We start from the raw sequence: 18,901 nt of genomic DNA, 5'->3' as shown, positions 1-18,901 counted from the left end.
AAGCAGAATCGACAGAGGCGCAAAGGATGGGGAGGGGAGGTATAAAATACACCGCTGCAATCAAATTAAGATCTTGACTTGAACAGAAACCAGCCATGGTTCAACATGCGGTGCGAGGTTTAATTCAATACCGTTGTTAATATTATGCTTGTCCCTGTCCTGAGGATACTAGAATACATTTGACCTCATCGTGCAATTGGACCAGACAAGTCTGGTGAGTTTTGCCTCCCTATATCGATTCCATTGGAACCAAGCCCACGTCCATGCCAACACCCACTACGGATAGGAAGAAACTCAATTTTACCAACCTTGATGCTGCTTTCTGCGGGTCGGGTGATAATGGCCATCAGATGTGTTGAGGCCCAAATCCCTATCCCGTGAAGCATCCATATATGCTTAATTTGCATTATATGTTAGACAAAAGGAGATGATGATTACTGGTGAGTGCCTCAGTGAATAGACTTGCTTGTACGAGTCTTTGTTAGGCTGCGGCGAAGAGCATTGCTCGCCCGTCGCTCCAACTCGGCCTCGTGCGCCTCCTCGGCGGCCTGGTCCTCCGTGATCACCTCGTCCTTGGTGCGCATGCGCTGTAACGCGTTGGCGGCTTCGGCGGCGAACACGCACTTCATACGGATAGTTTCCCCGTATCTGTAGAACAAGAACGGAAACGGGACACAAGCGACGGCCAGGAAGGCAGGAATGGAGCTAGCCCAATGAATTCCCAGGTCGTTGTACATGTACGTCGTGAAAAGGGGGAACGCCGCGCCAAAGAGGGAGCGCAGGATTGAGTTTGCAGCCAACACAGAAGCAGCGAAGATAACATCTGGACGAGTTTAGCTGGAGGAGATAAGAAGCATTGCTGGAACGAATCTTACATGAATCAATGAGGTAGTTTAACAGTGAGAGAAAGACAGTGACTAGGCCGCAAGCGAAAAAGGCCGAGCCGATGATAGACACGATCCAATGCACATCTTTGCCGTTGGTCCAGGCAAACCAGAAGAGGCCGACTGGAATAAGTATTGAGCCAACCAGTGAAGGGGGCAGCCTAGCTTCAGGAGATGCATGACCGCCGGCGGCTTCGGCAGCCCGGGCGTACCGTTTATTGTCCAGGATAGTGCCAGTGACCGCAAATAACATTCCCACAGCAATGCCAGTGAAGGCGAGTCCTCCGATCCCTGGACTCCATCCGCGACCCTGCTGGAATACGATTGGGAAGGCAGCAAAGCAGAGGTATAGTGTTCCGTAGATGATGGCCACGTACAGTGAGGTTAGAAGAACAATAGGTTCTTTAAACAGAAGGATCCAGGGGCGAAGTATTGCAGTCTTGAACTGTGTGGCAATAGTAGCTTGAGGACGACCAACATCAATCTTGGAGATGTAAACCTTCCCAGTCCTTTTGGAAAGGACAGCTGCTCGGCGACGCAAGAGATAGGGGGCATAGGTTTCAGGTATCACTAGTGAGTTAACAATCCAGACAATACCGGTAAATATGGCCGACATCCCAGCCACCCAGCGAAAACCTTCGTGTTCGCCAAGAAACCCTCCAGCGATGGGACCTGTTACAGAATAGTCAGCGTCTTCTTCGCAATGCCGAGAGCATGCAAGCTTTTATGCCGAACTCTGTGTCGGGGAATGGCTTACCAATAGTAGGGCCTAGGAAAGGGGCCATAGCAAAGAGAGCTGTAGCAAGTCCTCGCTCGTTCGCATGGAACATGTCAGCAATGACACCGCCCGCGTTGGTCAATGGTGATGACCCAAAAGAGCCAGCAAAGAAACGAAGGACTATCAAGGCCGCCATGGTCGGAGCACCTGCGGCACCTGCATTGAACGCGGTCAAGGCCATGAAAGAGACAAAGAATGGAATCTGTCGACCATAGAGCTCTGAAATATTTGTTAGTCAGTCATATACCAAGAAGAAGACCTTGCCTCAGCAAGGGGTTCCCCGAGTTTGGGCAGACTAACCTGAAAGTGGTGCCCAAAGCAGCGGTCCGATAGCGAAGCCAAGAACAAACATGGAAATACCAAGTATGGCAACTTCAGTTGAGACATGGAAGTGCATCAAGATGGATGAAAGGCCTCCAGAGTATGCCGTACTGGCGAAGGTAACGGACAATGTTGCTATGGCCTGCAAGATTGTAATAAGCCACTTCTTTGATCGTGAGAAGTTCAACGCATTTCGACTATCGTTCGGAAGGAAATCAACAAGATATGGTGAGTCTGCTGTTCCGTGACCAGTGTAGTCGTAGTTAAGAACAGCGTCAGTAATGCCGACTTGGTCAAGAATAAGATTGAAGTGTGAGGCCTTGGCATTTATCTGCTGTGACTCGACGTCGGTTGCATTAGCTATTGTTGAAGAAGCTGAAGAAGTAGAAGGCTGCAGCTGTGTAGCGACCGTCATGATGGCGATGTGTATTACAGTCTTACAACTGTGTGCAGCCGCTCAGGGAGAAATATGGACAGAAGTCCTAAGCTGAACAAAAACTCAATATAAGAAGTCGTGTGTTATTTGGATGTACACCTCAGGTCGGTACACTAGCATCTGATCTCGCAGGTCAAGAGCTAGGATAAGAGCAACTAAGAACGGTACATGCCAAGGTATTATATCCATCTCATATTGATCTTAGTCCTGTCTGGTCCCTGGTCAGATTCACGGCCCGTCGTCGCAAGATCCAAACAACTTTGGAGCAGGGAGCCGAGTGGAGCGTACAGACTGTATTCCTAGGTGACACGGATCGGCATATTCTCTATTAGTTGCTTATAGGCACGAAGCATCTTGCAAACACCAATGAATGCCACGCATGGTTGCAGGATAGAAACCATCAAGTCTTCCAATCAGCCGAAATCCGTTTGAATCCCGTCCCGAAGCTCGCCTTCCCTGTGGCTGCACTCGCTCATCTGATATATTGTCTAGCAGTTGAAGCAACCTTGAGCTGAGGACTGGGCCCAACAGGACGGATCGGGGTTGCATAGCACAATGCGGTTCCCTTCCAGCGCTTCTGATCGCTTATAGACTAAGGAGGTGCGCATGCCCTTCCAGGAGAGGGGTATCAGACCAATATCGGCGATGGCACTCCATCAAACACGTCTCGACCCCATCGAGAGATATCAGGCTGACTTCGATGAACACATATAGGCTATCAATCGTATATCAATGAAGCCGAACCCCGCCGACATTATCTGACTAATGTTAAGCAGTCGGTATTCGGTATCTTAAACGCCGTTTTGTTGTCCGCGATTCGGATCCGAACGAGCCGGCGTATTCTTTCGAGCCCCATTATGTTATTCAGATAAATATGACGGAAACTCAATTCGAGGCCTGTTCCCAACGATCCCGTTTGATAGCTTCTTGAACTCTTACGCCTGGTAAATCCAAACGTGGCTCCGGATCGATCTTAGTCCGTCAGATTAAGTCGAGAAGATGTATGAGATGCTCTTTATTTTCACCCGATGGCGGCAGAGTGCGCCGCAATGTGATGGTGCAACATGGTAACCTACTAAGCTCATGATATAAAACAGAAATCAAACGAGGTTCGGGTCCATTCAGACAACCGCCTACCGGTCAGGATGAAAAGTTGTGGAGGCGTATCAATCACGTAAGGTGGATGGAATCGCCCGATACCACGCTGTTTTTCATCTCTAAGTTATACCACTATTCTTTCATCCTTGATTGAGGGGGCGCAGATTCAATCCGCTGGGAGCCATTTGTCGTTATGGATTTGATCTCAGTGGCCTGTGATATGACGTCTTGTTATCTGCCGAAAGAAATGCCCTTCACTTTTTCCGGGCTGCAGGTTTAATCTCCAAGACCTTCCCACTCATCTTCGTCTGTGTCAGTTCCTTGACGTGCATCGAAGGCGATCTGTCGAGCATTAAGATCATGTGCTGCAGTACTGCTTGTACTCTCGCTTTCTGAATCTTCATCTTCCTCCTCGTCCTCTTCCTCTTCCGTTCTATCGCCACTGTTATCATCTTTTGCGGTTAAAGAGACATGCTCGCCAGTCGTTTTCAAGACTGGCATACCGAGCATGTCACGGATGATTGCACCGCTATCGTCTCGCAGGTAAGGACCCTCGTTGCCGGTAGTCCCGAAATTCTGTACATCGGGCCTCACAAAACCAGCCACAAAAAAGCCCATAACACCTTGCCCGTCATCCTTATAAGAGCGAATGCAAGCTTCTGCTATATCTTCATCTCCCCCACAGGCTTCAGGGAGTCCTCGGACGGGCCATTCTCTCAGACCAGAAACTTGATCTTTCCGCAACAGAATGCGCCAACCCCTTTGCTTCGCAATGTCGGATTCAAGAGCTTTCGTGACAACACGCTCGTTTTCTTGAATGTGAATTGAACAAGTGGAGTATGTAATTCGTTTTGCTGATGGGAATTTGAAGGCGTGTAATAGAAGCGTCAGTTGGAAAGAAGACAGCGCCTCCAAGCGTGTTTCTAGATCCTTCTCCGACTTGATGGCAGTCTCGTTACCGTCATCGTCTATCATGATCCTGTCCTCAGGTGTCTCTGTCTGCTCATGTTTCCTCTTGCGGCCGTTTTGCTTTGCTGCGGGACCCTTTCCTGTGCTACTGATACCTTCGGGCAGGTGAAGGTCCGGCATCGAATCTCGTCCGACAATTCCACTCCCTGAGCAACTCGGATCCAGTAGCAAAGCTCCGACTGACATGTACTTCTCTGCCATAGGGTCGACCTGTAGAAAATCTTGACCAAATCCAATTTTTGTCACAGGCTTTGAACCTGCAATTTTGACCATTTTCTCCAGAGTTTGTGCTCGTCGAGAATCTTTTTCGAATGCATAGATCGTTTGCTCTGGCGCATTGGATTCGGGCATATGTTCTTTGAGGATCGCTGCCAAGTGAGTTGTCTTATTGCCAGGAGCAGAGCATGCGTCGATCAGGTCGCCATCCTCTGCTCTGGGGTCTAAAAGATAAGCAGGGAAACAAGAGGCTTTGTCTTGTAGAATGATTTTACCCGTTGTGTACGCCTCTGTTTTTGTGAGATCTATTCCTGCAGTGATGGCCAAAAGGTTTGGGACATGTGGGTCAATGTATATGAGTCTTCCAGTGTTCGTGACAACCTCCTTGATGGATGTGGCTCTTGTGTACTTGGAGAAAGTCGTCTCCAACTGTTCTTCTAGTGTACTCTTTACAGCATTGACACGAACCCAGCGAGGGTAATTCGCTTCTTCGCCGGCGCATTGTCTCTCAACTTGCTCTCTCAAAGCCTCGAGTGTTGGCATCTTTCTCCGAAGCCGTGCGAGCTTAAACTCTGAGCTTATGCGTCCTTTATGCCTCTCGATTGATGCCCGAAGTCCATGGCCTTGTGGAAGAGCAATTCCCTTCTTGGCCAACAAAAGGTCATGTACAAGAAGTAATGACAACGTCGGGGTCAGCTGCGTGCATGATTTAGTATAGGAGTTCCGCAGTCTAGCGTAGGGACGGGCTGCAAACCTTGCGCTCAAGTTTCAGAAGCTCTGATCTCTCAATCACTTCTTTCAGAATGAGGCTCCATTTGCAACTCTCTAACACCAAGGCGTAAACTTGGTTTGGTGCGGATTTAAGATTTTTCTTCTTGAAAACACGCGACTTGAGACTTCCGCCTTCAAATGATGATCCCGCTAAGATCTCTGCTGCCTCATGATAAAGAGACATTTTCAATGTAGTTTTGAGTGAGGAAGGGCCGTGTGGTGAGGAAGAAAATGGAAGAGAGAAAGACTGGTCGTTCGTTCATTTTTTAACCGAACTTTATCCGATGCGACTGGACGGAGGTGAGAGTGCAATATGGCACAACATTGGCCTAGAGCAACTGAGGATAAACGGAGGCTGCTGTAGTATTCTTAAGTTGAGAGTCCGAATTCCTAGGCTGACAGTAGATTCTTCACTCAAGCGACATGGTCACTAGTAGGATTAGAGACGGGTGTGGCTACTGAGCCGAGGACACTTTGATCACTTTTGTGTGCTGCGAGTGAATGTATTTCGCATATGCCCTGGATTCATGTCGGGCAAAAGATATGCGCTCAAGCGCTTTGGACCCTTGGCAAGCAAGGTATGTCCTCCATAAATGTACATGTGTAGAAGCGAATCATCCAACAACTTTCTTCCTTCCCCTCAATTCCATTCCCTTGCACCTCGCAGCTTGAATCAAAAAGCCTGTCCATGAAATCGCCAACCTTATATTTTCCGGTCCAAGGAAGCCAAGTGGTCACTGGACCCCTATACAAGATGCTCCGCAGATGCACCATCGCAAGAAATGTGAGAAAATCTTTCTGCCACCTAGACTGCCATTCAAAGTATGCTATTAGCAGAGCCAGTTCACCAGTAAGCAATGCTTAGCGGCGGAGGTGGCTACGGCGGCGGAGATGGTTGTGTCCACTGCCATGGTGGTGAGCATGTCGTCGAACATGATCTCTCTTGTAGCTAGGAGTACCAGCCTCAGTCTGGACAGGCACACTGGCTGTCTGTGTGACTGTCACGGTGTTCCAGACGGTATGAACTCTAGTCTTGCACTTCTTGGGCTTTTCAGGCTTGTCGAAGATGTCGGTTGGCTTAGGGGCACTGGAGAGAACATCGGTTGCTTGAGCAGCCGCCTCGGACACAACTGCAGGGTGGGAAGGTAGAGTAGGCTTAGGAACAACTGGGTCCTCATGGGCACCAGTGGAATCAGAAGCTGGCTTGGTGTAGCCGGGAAGTTCAACGGCGGTGGTCTTCTCCCCAGAAGCCGACTTGCTGGCGGAGGGTTGGACAGAGGGCTTGCTGGGGCTACTCTCCTTGTCGCCGCCGGAGGGCATTGAAGGGGCCTTGTCGCCATAAGAAAATCCACTCAAAGGGTTGCTTCCAGGGAGTTTGCTCAAGGTGCCGGTAATCTTTTCATCGACCTCGGACTCAATGGTGCAGTCGCCTTTGTTGAGGCCATAGGTGAGGCCTGGGCAGTGGTCCATACCCTCGGTACCAGCGTTACAGGTGTCAATGATATGCTGGAGGAGGTCTTCGTCCCAACCGGCCATGAAGTCGGCATGGCTGCTGTATCCGGTAACGTCGCCATTGGAAAAGACGAAGGGCTGCTTGCCCTCACCCTCAGTCCAGCGGCCAGCAAATTTGTCGGTGCGCCAGTAAGCCTCGTAGAAAAGGTGAGGAACGTGAATCCAACCCTTGGGGCAGTCGAGATAACCGTCATTGTCCTCGGGGTAGGCCATGTTGTTCTTGAAGTCGGTGAGGCCAGCCTCGGGGTTGTAACAAGAGGGGAAGTGGACATCAGCTCGGAGGGGAGAGTATTTGCCATCACAAGTTCGATCAGGGAACCCGACACCCTCACCCTTATTGACAGGATCACCTACACCAGCCATCTTGCCATCAGACTTGGCATCCCAAGATGGGAGCGTGTAATCGTTGTTCAAGCGGGGGCAAGTCATTCTGGCAGGATTGACAGGACCCTTTGAAGGGTCAAGATTGGGCTTGCTGCCAGCCTTCGGCATGGTACGGGTCATAGCATCACCAGCAACGATCTGGAGACCAACAGGGAAAGGCTTGATATCATCGTGTGTCTTCTCGAAGCTGTTCGCTTTGTCAGTAATATGCGCAAGACAATACGATAATTGGGAAAGTGAAGGGCTGGAGTAGCGCAATGAGACAAGGCAGTGCTCTTACAAGTAGTAGGCATTGAAGTAGTCGAACTCAACATCTTCAAACTCCCCAGATTTGGGGTCATGGAAATAAAGAGTGGGAAACCAGTAGTTACTGTTGTCGCCCTTGACAAGCGCATTGCTGCACTTTGACTTCTGGAGATCCTCTCCGGTCGCCTTGGTGCTGAAGCCACTGCCACCCATGATGTGGTGGACATGAGTGGAGGTCTGACCAGGGAAAAGGATGGGATCCATACGACCTCTAGTGAGCTGGTCGTTGGTGAAGCGCAAAACGGCGAAGGTACCCGTCTCGTGAGCAGCAGAAGCGGCGCCGGCGAGAACCGCAGCGGCGGTAGCGAAAGCGGACTTCATGATGGGAGACAATGATAAATGGAGTTTAAAAGTATCGAGCTAATGGTTTAACCGCACGGAAGGATTTTCGACGGCGGAGTGGGAAACGATGTAAATGCTAGCGTTGAGATCTCTGGGATTCTGGGCGCTGAGAATGAAACCTGATTCTTCTTCAAGAGGAAGCAGACAAGTGTAAAGCGGGGGGGCACGCAGGTGATACCGGAGCACCTGTGAGAAGAAAGAATGTTTCGCAACCGTCCAGTCACTATGTTAAGTGCAAGTGAATCGGAGACGATGGATAGATCGTGGTGGTTGACACCGTGAAAAAGGAGGGTAACAAGCAGTTCAGAGAAAAGAAAGGTCTGAAGCTGCTCTGAAGAATGAATGAGTGAGTGAGTAGAACCGAAATAGAGAAACGAGAGGACGTGCCCAGCAGTGCAGTGTACGAGGGAAAATAAGGTAAATAAGAAAAAGAGCGTGTGGAAGGATGAAGAGAAAGAAGTATGTTGGACGAGGATCAGAGGTGAAGGTCTCTGTGTGAACGGGGGCCGACCTGGACTGAATCCTTTAGGATCCATCCATTCATTCGCTGCAGCTGCCAACACTGCACTGGCGCACAGCGTATGCTATAATCAGACTGCACTGGCCTTGTCACTGCGGCCACTTTGATATTCTCTAAGCGCGTGCACGTCCATCATTGGTTTCTTGGCTTTCTCGTCATTGAGGTTGTCTAATTGATCAAAGGATTATGGTGATGGAGCCTATGGGCGTGGCGAGCTACTATTCCCCCGTTTTTACTAACGGCCGGGCCTAGTTCAGGGGTCGCCCAAGCCGCCAGGCGTTTTCGGAACTTTCTAGTGTAGCAAGATGGTGAAAGAGGATTGGCTACAGCGGTCCAAGCCACATCTAGGGGCCATGTGTAAATTAATGTATGAAACCTTGATTTTTTGGCTCGACTTTGTCACGAGAGCTGGTGGAGAGACAGGCGTCAAGTCAGATGAAACAGACAAGAGCTGCATCAGCAATGAGCGCCAATATCCAGAAATATCATTGGCTGTGTGTTCTCGTTTTTCATAGGGCTGGGCAAAATCTACATGCGTACCTGCATCGAAAAACCTCATTCATGTCGGCTGGCGCCAAGGTTAGTGGATGATGGACAGGGGAAATTGACAGGGACCATGAATCACAGTCCGCCCCTATGTAGGAGGAAAAGAACAACTCACTAAATGAATGCTTCCCATAGGTACCTTACGGTAAGGTAAGGCAGGTAGGCGGTAACCACTGTAAGCAGTGTACGACAGATATGTGCTGGCGGTCGGTGTGACTTGGAACCGACGCAGTCATGTTTGATTGGTAGTGGTGGAATTGATGAGCTGCAGTCTGTATTTCTGTACTCCGGCTTCATCTGCTGTGATACATTAATCATGAAGATGTTTGCTTCGACTGATCATGCGCCAGAACCACAGTCGCGATTCAAGCTGCACAGCCGTCACTCGTCTTCTAAGCACAAAGAACAGAAAAGGTTCAGAACAAGGAGGACCGGCCCGTCAGATCTTGGAGATTACAGGGCCACACCCTAAAGTGCCTGCAGATCGTGACCTGGTCTGAAACAGCAGGGATCTTACTGGTGTTGCAGGGGTAGAGCCATGGGCTTAATCTGGATGATCGAGATGGTCCTCGGGCGATCAACGACTATGACTATTGACGGTTAGTTCACTTGATGAGAATTCGATAGTCATTTATATGTTGTTGCCACCTCATTCTGAACAGCAAAGTCCACAATTTGTCACCCTTCAACCCTCAGTACAGGCTGTCATGAGCAACAAAGGAAACCCTTGTACTATTACTTGTGGCCGCGAAACGGAGCGGGTGTTTCAACCCTGGAGCAACCTGAACTGGGATCAGAGAAACAAACAGTGTATCCTTGCCTTCACTCAAAGACCTTTTTCGTTTTCGATTCCCTCCGTTGAGCCTCCAAGCGGTATCCGAACATCACTCATAACTGCGTGTTGTTGATTGCGCCACTAACTCCTAGCACGAGGTCGAAAACCGTTGGGTTGATCTGGGCTATTAAAGAGAATCTCGCGTGGCTTCTACCTTTCTCTTGGCTGCTGAGGACTACCTAAAGCTCCACCGGAATGACCTGAAACGCGCCAGGATTCTCCCTGTTTGTTAATCAAGGGAGCGTTGCCAACGGTCGACTTCTCTTCAACTCCTCAATTTGGAAGACTGGCTAATCCCCAGGGAGCAAGAAAAATTCTGGCGTTGAGCCAAGGTGCCAGAAATACCTAATCTGGGGTCTGCTAAATCTATACTAAATTATACCAACTTTGCATATGTCTTTTTGTCACTTAAGAAAGAGGTCCTATGTTTTATTGCCTCCCCTTGCTAATATAACAAAAACCTGAAAGGTAGCAGGCTTTGTTCTATGAATCGTTGCCCCCGAGTTGAACTAAGCATCTACGCTATGTCGGAGATTATCTAAGGGAAACTCTCAATTAGACTGTTTAGCTGGCTTGTATTGGTTAATGCGTATATTCCTTCTGTAACTACTCTTCACCACCAGCTGCCACTTTGGAGTTGATGACTCTTCTCCTTCATCAGCGGCAAGTGTGCCATGGAACACCCGACTATTCCGCGAGTGATTTCGAGGCCTCGTTCATTGTTCATATCAAGGAGCGTGGGGAAGTCAGTAACCATCCACTAGCTAGTGTTATGGACTTTATTCAGTTGAAACAGTAGAGATGCAATACCAATATTCTCAGCCATGCCCAAACCAACTTCGCAAGGAAACGCAATACCTCTACTAGTAGAGATCTACCCTGAACGAGCATCCGTTAAATCACCGGTCCTCACACAAATGTGAGATATCAGCTTGCTATCGTGCTAGCAAGTTTACCTTTTATTCACATAAAATGTTAACTGGATGGAGACACTGGGATCCAGCTCACTGTTCACCTATCTAATGAGCCCTATATCTATGGTAATTTCCTGATTCTTGACTGAAAAAAAGACTCGATGGCGATCACCCGGTTATTTGATATTTACGAACTGCGCCAGTCTCTGATTGATCCTTTCAAGATGTCTCAAACCACTAGGCCCGTTCATCATTACGTGAGCTTTAATGATAGGTTAGATGTCAACTCGTCATTCGGATATACCTCAAAGAAGGCAATTGGAGCCGTGACTCCATCGTCATTCTGAACATACTTCAAGTTGTACGAAAGTTACACATGCTAGGCAAATGGATGCAGGTAGCCGCCATCTAGCTTCTCGATCTTCGATTGATTAGTTAAGGCATTGTATTCAACCCCCACGCCTACATCAAGTCCAGAATAGAGGTTTAGATAATAGATCGAACAGTACATCATTCGGATCAACCACAAATGCATTTAAATAGGCCAGCGTGAACACTAGTTTTCTATATTGAATGGTCATGTCTGCGTCACTCAAAAGGATTTCAAGGTTAACATGCCCATAATTAAGAATTGTCTACCCTGTATACAGTAGTAATGCTGAAGGCTAGTGTCCAAGTTGGATCAGAATTAAGTTTCGATTGTTGCAGAGAGGTTATTTTCAAGTTTTGCACTTTGTAGGATGTGAGAGCTGGCTTTGTTACCATGAATAGCAATCATACCAGATTGTGCTGGGTTGCTATGAGTTCAAAGTTTACTGCCTGAATAGATTCGTGGCTGTGTTTCCTGAAATTGACTCTTCTCATAAATTTCGTAAGTCATGCTATTTCAGTAGATGTTGTCCTGGTTTAGCCACAATCGGTGACATGTTCTCAGGACTATCGTAGGTACTGAGTAAATTCATCACGGCTAGTTGGCCTTTTTACAAACTACTGTAAGCCTTGTACCACTACACTAAGTAATTATCACTTCTTAAGGTTAGATCTTTACGAGGCTTTTCAGGGTTTCCTTTCTCCAGTCTAGGTTATTTACCCAACTATACTTCATTAACTAAGTTACCTTACCTAGGACAGCCGTTTTGCATGCTAGCTGTTATAAATTTACTCAGTCCTACGTACGAAAATAAAGGTCGCATGATCTTTATTCCGTCCATTTGATGAGTAAGAACACAATCAAAGCCACCAACATACCATTTCATGCCATTAAAGACAGAGATTTCTGGTATAGTACTGGACCAGTTATGAGCCCACATGAAATTTCATGCATATATTGTTGCTGGAAGAGCATGTCCATGGTATGAACTCCTAAACATCTGTTGGTTGCATTATCATGTAAGCCTGCATTATTCGGTTAGAGACATACCCATGACCTATTGGCTCTCTACGGCTGACGAGGGATATCTTCCGCTTTCTGTATAAGTTCTCTCGAGAGTTAGCCGGAGTCTCAGACAAAACCTTCTCTCACCGTTATGCGGAGGTGGCAGATCGACGCTAGATTCCAACAAATCGTCTCGTGGAAATAACCAAACGCTTGCCAGAAGTAATTTTTACGCCGGTGTGCATAAAAGTAAAAGCTGTGGGAAATCTCGATATCAAGCCGTTCACACCAAAACCGGACAGCCACTTTTACAATGCATTCTGAGACAACCTCAGTTGACGTAGTCAGAAGCACGTAATTGGTAATGCGTAGCGTACGGGAGGGATACTAGTGCTGCCGGTTTATTCCAAATGGGTTTGCTTGAGACATTATTCATGCAGAAGACTTCGCCGTGTGCTAACATGATAAACACAATTTTCCCCTACATGCTGTGCCCTGTGGGGCCCATATGATATGTCAGGAGGCTGAGCCAGTAGCCAGGAATGGTGTGTTGACATTTTGCCCTGTCGAACACTTACGAAATAATTCGTTATAGCCTCCAGTGCTTTGAAAAAGACTACAGCTTTCCTCGCATGCCAAGCTTCACGGTCTGATCCAGCATCCACTCTGTAGACAGGGACACGATAGGAGAAGCTAGAAAGGGGAAGAGAAAGAATGGAGTTTTAGGTCTCAGCAGTTGGACTCTGAGGGCGTCTTGAGCTCTGGCATATTAAGGATTGATGAGTTGATGTCAGCTAACGCAACGTTGGCAACGAATCTGTTGTTGCTAGTTTGCTCGATTCGTCACAAAATCGATCAAGACACCGTTACTGATCTGTGAGAGTTGACGATGCCAGCAAGAGTACAGTACCATGCTAGTCATGTGCAAGAAAGACACATGTACCGTACCATGTTGAGCTGAGGCTTGCATGATGAGGGGCAGCGCCGAGAGGCGACACGAGGGATGAGTTGCTGGATCAAAGATGTGTCTCAAAACCTTGTGTCTTTCTCCGGGCCTTGGCATGATCGGCAATGGCAGTGATTCAGAAAACTCCATGTCAGATTTGTCTCTGCTTGTCACTCACATATCATCGACCAGTGGAATGCTACAGCACGATTTCTCCGGAGATTCATCTCCAATGCCCTTCTCCGGGATCGGCCGAGGGCTGCAGCCCGAGCTGGAAATGACGAAACTTGTTCGCAAGAGTCTGCTTCTTATAAAAGTCTACGGTCTCACTTTTTGTACTTATTTTGGCATCCGTCGTCAAGGTACGAGATTGGGTGTCGTAAAATATTTCCCCCTAAGGAAGCAATGCAGTACTCTCAGAGACTTGCCGTTACAAGCGTTCTCCGGTTTAACTAGTTGACTGGCTCACTCGAGATCAGATAACGGGGCTTTCACGATATCTAACAGATGCGGGAGCTTGCGTAGTTCCCGCATCGGATTCAACCACTTTTCGGTGGTGGCTTTGCATGTATGTACTGTGTATGTTTTCACAGGTCACTGTCTCAATGGCAGTCTGTAAAGCGGGTAGCCCCAAGCCATCGCAACGGCGGAGCCTACCTCCGGACTGCATGACCTGGGTGACAGAATAATAGCAGAAATTGGTGGTATGAGGCCCAGTAATATTCCAACAACGATGGGCTATTGAGCAGCGACTGAAACTGTCTAATGTTTAACCAAGGTTCTGTCTGACATGCGCTGATCGAGTAGGTGTGCATTTAACAAGGACAGCCGCCTGAAAAAGGCTGATACGCCAATCTTGACATCTGCGAAGGTGAGATAGACAGCTTGCTTAGTGCGACCAACTCTCCTCTTCCGAGATGGTTCAGCATGATGCTAGTTGTCGATCAACTCAGCGAAGTGGTGTGGTGCCAATCTTTTGGATGCCCTCCTAGTCAGTTGGGCAATCAAAGAACGTTGAGCTTAGCGAAAAAGGATAACGCTGCCAGGTCACAAAGTTTTCTGTCATCGGATCTTTCCTCGTTCGCGAGATCTCACTTTGACATCCTGTCAAGTAATAGTTAACTTGACCTGTCATATTCAACAAGTTGCTCGCATTTTGCCACTTTTGCACAAGCTCATTGATCCAGTCACTGCATTAGAAACATCAAAACCTCCCCAGCGAGCGGTCATGCAGTTGAACTTTGATGAGAAACAAATTACCGCACAACTTTCTTCGTGGACGCACACGGAAACATCTGGTTTGGGTCCGAATGTTATACTGGAATGCGACTATGACTTGTGACCCATAAGCTGCTCTTACTCAATCATCCCAACCTGGCCATGACCCGTCTAGGTACTGGGACAAACCCAGAGGCCATGCAAAGGAATAACAATCATGTAACGGGAGTGTCTACGCCTCCTGGCTGCGAGGGACAAGACGACCCGGCTAATGTTAAAGTTGTTGTTCACAGAAGCTTAATGCTAGAAGTGAACGAATCCTGTTGGTTGTGGGTCGACTTCTTAGCTATCATGCATCGGCGGTCGAATGTGATCTGCTCCGTTGGGCCATAGATGACCATTCTCAAGAGGAGTCGCGATTTCTAACGGGCATTTGGGGTTCTTGGCGAGAACAAGGGAACATGCAAGAAGAGAGGGAGAATATATGTTCTCTTTATTCCACAAGTTGTGATATGGGCACAGTACCCCTTCTCAACATCAACTTATGTGCTGAAACTATTTTAACTGAAGCATGCCTTGCTGAAACAAAGGCAAACCATGGTATAATGAGCACATCAGAACAACCTTCATTCTGTAGCGCAGTATAGAAACACCCAGGTAGCATCGTCAATCAATATAGCGCCATATTGTCCCATCCGTGTACGTGTATGACCCGAAACTTGCCTGCCTTGAAAACACATCGAACGCCCTATATATTATATGCTGTGTGTTCACTATCGCGCCGAACGGCGTCGCCGCTTTCCTTGCAACGAAGCTTCGCCCTCATCTTGCTCTCCGTCGCTTGAATCGTCGTGACTCCTGGCATTTTTGGACCGGTCATTTCCCTTCTTGATAGAAATAATACAGCCTTGCTCCTTAAGTCGCTTGGTCAACTTTGTGCTGGCCTGCATCCCAGGAAAGTCCTTTGCTGTATAAACAGTAAAAACATCGCTCTTATCGTCAACCAAAGTCGGGAAGCGCTTCACCTCTTTTGCACGGATTGGGTCAATTTTGACCAAGGCGAAATGAAGGCGAAATGAGCCAGGAGTTCTGCAGGACAAGTCTGGAAAGCAGAAGAAGCAACCCTCCTCGCCATGTTCATCCTTGCCAACGAACGGGGCACTGACTAATAAGCCCATGAGTCGGCGCTGTTGCCGATACTCTTCAGGCATGAACGAGGCATCACGGGACCCAGATTCATCGTAAATAGAGCAGCTCATCACGTAGTGGGGATAGCGCAGATGTTTTACTGTCTCCTCTTTCGTGAGATTAGCACCTTCAATGAGAAGCTGAACGATTGGTGGCGGATCGATTACTCTCCGGTCTCTCTCCCCGAATCCACATGATCGAGCCGCAATTGGTTGCTGCCGTATCTGGAGCCTAAAGCGGACATCGGCTGAGCGATTGTTCACGCTCATCCTACCGCCACTTCCCTCGCCAGTGGAAAGAATATCGGGTATCTTCATATGATCAGGCCTCGGTTCAGTTGGAGATACCATAGGACTATTCGAATGAGGCGGCCCACCATTGGTTGTAGCAGCCGGATTGAAGTGATACTCTGTAAAGGGAGGAACGGCACACATATCGATTGATGGTCTATGCTGACCATGTACGAAGGCGGGCGGTTGATCCTCTGACACCGAGTGCAGTCTCGGCGCATATAATGGATGGTGGTCTTGCACGTGGTCCAGCATTTCGCTATTCCGTAGACGAAAGGTAGATGGAGCTTGCGGTGGACGGGCTTGCTGTCCAGCTGTAGGATCAGTAGCATATAGCCCAGGTGGTGGATGAAGAGGATGATGAGGTTGGTTTTGAGGCACAGAGCCCGGCATCTCATTCAGTTGGTAAACATGGCCAGTTCGCGGGTGTTGATGATGCTGCAGCTGTGAAGGACGACGATGATCGGGCCCTACGGTGAGTAGGCCCACCGGAGAATACGGGTGTTGGTCATAGTGAGAGCGAGCTGGACCCCGAGGAGGATGATGTGTGTCCGGTGCCCAATTCATTATTGTCGTCGCGTGTGGATGTGACATGGCCTCCGGCATGGTCTGTGGCATCGCGTTCAGCCGCTGTGATGTTCGCGCGGCGGTCTCGACAGCTGTTAGAGACATGAACGTTGTGGAATATTCCGGTGCAGTCAGGAAGGACTACCATCAACATAGATGGATGGGAAAGAGAGACGCCAGTGTCGAGCTTATTAGTGGAGGATCAGTGGCGGCTTAGATCGGTTGCATCAACAGCTAACTTATACCCAGGTACTCAGTACAGAACCCTTTCGGTAGCGTCCAATAAGAGAATAGGATCAGCCAAGCCAAAGGGAAGAAAAGAGCGGGAAGGGCCCAATAGTCCACTACTTCCAGGGAGCCGGCTGTAAGACGGAATGCGGGCGGTTCCACTGACCAGATAGACGATGGGGGGAGTGGATGAAGGCTGGTGTAGTCAAAGGCGTGTAGCCTCAATGGACTCCTAGCGGTCTGAAAGGACGCTATTGACTCAGATCGATTAAAGCCTTTCTTTGGGTGAGACTAGCAGGCTGGCCAACGGCCGGGGGTAGCGGAAGAATCTCGGCCAAGCCCACAACAATGTCCGGGTTGAAGACAGAGGTAGCAAAGGAAATACAGGCTCATATGCAGTAAAAGACTTGGAGGAAGAGGGCTGTAGAATGAGGCCGTGGCCAGCCGTATTTCTGCTGTGTATTGATGGAAAACGTGAGGGATGTGGGCGAGCTCGCAGCCACACCCACAAAGAAGCCGGATTTGGTCTCTGCTAAGCCTGGTTCTAACGGGGAATATGACGGCTCTAGAGAACGCGAGACTCTGCGTGAGGGAAAAGGATAGCAACGCTATCGTGCGGGTGAATAAATATAGGTCAGAACGCGAGGGTATAGAGCTGTTTAGCGTCACAATGCAAACACCATGCCTATGGAATAGAAAACAAGGACCCGGAGGTGAAGTAGCTGAAGGGTCGACGACCCTAAGCGTAAAGCCGTTCCAGCCTCAGTCGAGAGCGGAATGAAATGGTTCGAGTCCAAAGGTTTCAGACGGCTGAGGCAAAAGTCAAAACGAAGGAAACTCCCAAGCACTGGAGAACCAGGAAGCAACCAAGATTCCCGCCTGTGTATTGTGGGCGGAGGACCAATGGCAGAAGAGATATCGTTGAGCTTTGAGAGGCAATAAATCGGAAAAAACCGAAACGAAAGCCACCCAGCAGTATGTATGCCTTGTAAGATCAAACCCAAAATCGTCGATTTCGACAATTGCCAGATGCGGATGTCAGAAAACGAAAGGGCTGACCGGTGGCAGTTGAAGATATAGTACAAAATGAGACTTCGCAAGCACAAGTTCTCAGGTGATGGCAAGAAAAGCTAGAGATTATTGAGTATGACAGGGGGAGGTGGGATTATTAATAAATATTTGCCATTGCCTGGCCTACCAACAGACGTGAAAAAGTCTTGGGCATAAAAACCAAAAAGCACCCATTAGCACTCGCCGCCCGCTACCTGGCCTCGGATCACAGCCAATACTAGGCACGAGATGCAAATGGAGCACCCATGGTCAGGTAAAGTATGTAACAAGAAAAAATTGCGTCGCTAAATGCAGTAAAAGCAACTAGGTAGGTCGGCATGTAGGTGAGTGAGTTGAGCGGATGGATGCTTGCAAGGGAATTTTGACCTGCCATGCGGCCGCAGATAGAGGCCTGCATGTTACGTACCAAGCACTCGCGCATCTACAAGTATTAAAAGAGGCCTAAAAAGCACGGGGCTTATGCAAATCACCAAATATCGGCCGGGGAGACAGATCGGTATCGAGGGCATGACTTGGTGTATAGATACTCTGGACTCTCCTGTCCACTGCGTTGCCGTAGTTGTGGTCGCGCAAACGTTCTCTGTCATAGGCCATCTTTGAGATCATCCCTCTCAAGCTACTCGATCTTGAGTGCACGCTAACGAATGCAGCCTCCGCCAGCAAAGTGCCAGTCTGGGATCTTGGCTCTCAAGTGGGCATCGCACGCCAGCTCATGATGGGTATATGTGGACCTTGAGTGGGTCGATCATCGAAGCATTGCATTCCCTGTAGGGCATCAGAAACACACAGGGGGATGGAGATCAGTGGATGGAAATATCGTGAATCGCATCCCTTAGTTTGGTTTGCTAACCTCAGGTAGCTTAAAGGATGCTCCAGGGCTGAATCTGGCTGGCTAAAGGCACCCATGGGGACAAGATGTCGACAAGATCGATTTAGGTCTGTGCCCTTCCCAAGCTCGGGTACGCTACCTAATACCTTACTTGGATCGAAGAAACCGAATAAAAGAAAGTCAGAAGGGAGATCGGCAAGTTGCATCTTATCGAGGAATCTCAACCATGCTTGTTAGACTCTTTAATGTCTAATTAAAGTAAATACCTAGCATCTCTTCCCTTAGCCAGCAACCTGTCAACTGTCACCCGTCCACACCAGCAGTCAAAGACTGGAGTCGTTGATTACATCTATCTTG

At 48.6% G+C, this 18,901-nt stretch overlaps 5 protein-coding genes across 5 annotated transcripts; 1 reads left to right on the top strand and 4 right to left on the bottom strand.

The window, feature by feature from the left end:
• Positions 1–429: 429 nt before the first annotated feature.
• On the bottom strand, positions 430–2,398 carry FOIG_05759 (uncharacterized protein; the record flags this gene model as incomplete). The annotated part of the gene is made up of 4 exons (XM_031204579.1): positions 430–823; positions 876–1,556; positions 1,642–1,881; positions 1,963–2,398. The coding sequence occupies 4 exons, from the start codon at positions 2,396–2,398 to the stop codon at positions 450–452; spliced, it is 1,731 nt and encodes a 576-aa protein (XP_031066408.1). The 3' UTR covers positions 430–449.
• Positions 2,399–2,494: 96 nt separating this feature from the next.
• On the bottom strand, positions 2,495–5,687 carry FOIG_05758 (uncharacterized protein). Its single transcript, XM_031204578.1, has 2 exons — positions 5,457–5,687; positions 2,495–5,398 (listed from the first exon to the last, which is right to left on the bottom strand). The coding sequence occupies exons 1-2, from the start codon at positions 5,655–5,657 to the stop codon at positions 3,794–3,796; spliced, it is 1,806 nt and encodes a 601-aa protein (XP_031066407.1). The 5' UTR covers positions 5,658–5,687; the 3' UTR covers positions 2,495–3,793.
• A 136-nt stretch (positions 5,688–5,823) lies between these two features.
• FOIG_05757 (uncharacterized protein) lies at positions 5,824–8,708 on the bottom strand. The gene is made up of 2 exons (XM_031204577.1): positions 7,650–8,708; positions 5,824–7,556 (listed from the first exon to the last, which is right to left on the bottom strand). The coding sequence occupies exons 1-2, from the start codon at positions 7,994–7,996 to the stop codon at positions 6,335–6,337; spliced, it is 1,569 nt and encodes a 522-aa protein (XP_031066406.1). The 5' UTR covers positions 7,997–8,708; the 3' UTR covers positions 5,824–6,334.
• A 6,117-nt stretch (positions 8,709–14,825) lies between these two features.
• On the bottom strand, positions 14,826–17,761 carry FOIG_05756 (uncharacterized protein). The gene is made up of 2 exons (XM_031204576.1): positions 16,811–17,761; positions 14,826–16,654 (listed from the first exon to the last, which is right to left on the bottom strand). The coding sequence occupies exon 2, from the start codon at positions 16,519–16,521 to the stop codon at positions 15,145–15,147; it is 1,377 nt and encodes a 458-aa protein (XP_031066405.1). The 5' UTR covers positions 16,522–16,654; positions 16,811–17,761; the 3' UTR covers positions 14,826–15,144.
• On the top strand, positions 17,201–18,451 carry FOIG_05755 (uncharacterized protein; the record flags this gene model as incomplete). The annotated part of the gene is made up of 2 exons (XM_031204575.1): positions 17,201–17,291; positions 18,366–18,451. 2 exons carry the CDS (start codon positions 17,201–17,203, stop codon positions 18,449–18,451), a joined length of 177 nt encoding a protein of 58 aa, XP_031066404.1.
• Between the last annotated feature and the right edge of the window lie 450 nt (positions 18,452–18,901).

The sequence above is a fragment of the Fusarium odoratissimum genome (assembly GCF_000260195.1).
Source record: "Fusarium odoratissimum NRRL 54006 unplaced genomic scaffold supercont1.7, whole genome shotgun sequence".
NCBI lineage: Eukaryota > Fungi > Ascomycota > Sordariomycetes > Hypocreales > Nectriaceae > Fusarium > Fusarium odoratissimum.
Note: the sequence above shows the minus strand (reverse complement) of the source record. Positions and strands in the feature narration are given on the sequence as shown.

Coding starts and splice junctions, on each gene's coding strand:
- FOIG_05758 (XM_031204578.1), bottom strand. CDS start 5,657: ATGTCTCTTTATCATGAGGCAGCAGAGATCTTAGCGGGATCATCATTT. Junction 5,399..5,456: donor TTCTGAAACTTGAGCGCAAG/GTTTGCAGCCCG, acceptor TCATGCACGCAG/CTGACCCCGACGTTGTCATT.
- FOIG_05757 (XM_031204577.1), bottom strand. CDS start 7,996: ATGAAGTCCGCTTTCGCTACCGCCGCTGCGGTTCTCGCCGGCGCCGCT. Junction 7,557..7,649: donor TACTTCAATGCCTACTACTT/GTAAGAGCACTG, acceptor CAAAGCGAACAG/CTTCGAGAAGACACACGATG.
- FOIG_05756 (XM_031204576.1), bottom strand. CDS start 16,521: ATGTCTCTAACAGCTGTCGAGACCGCCGCGCGAACATCACAGCGGCTG.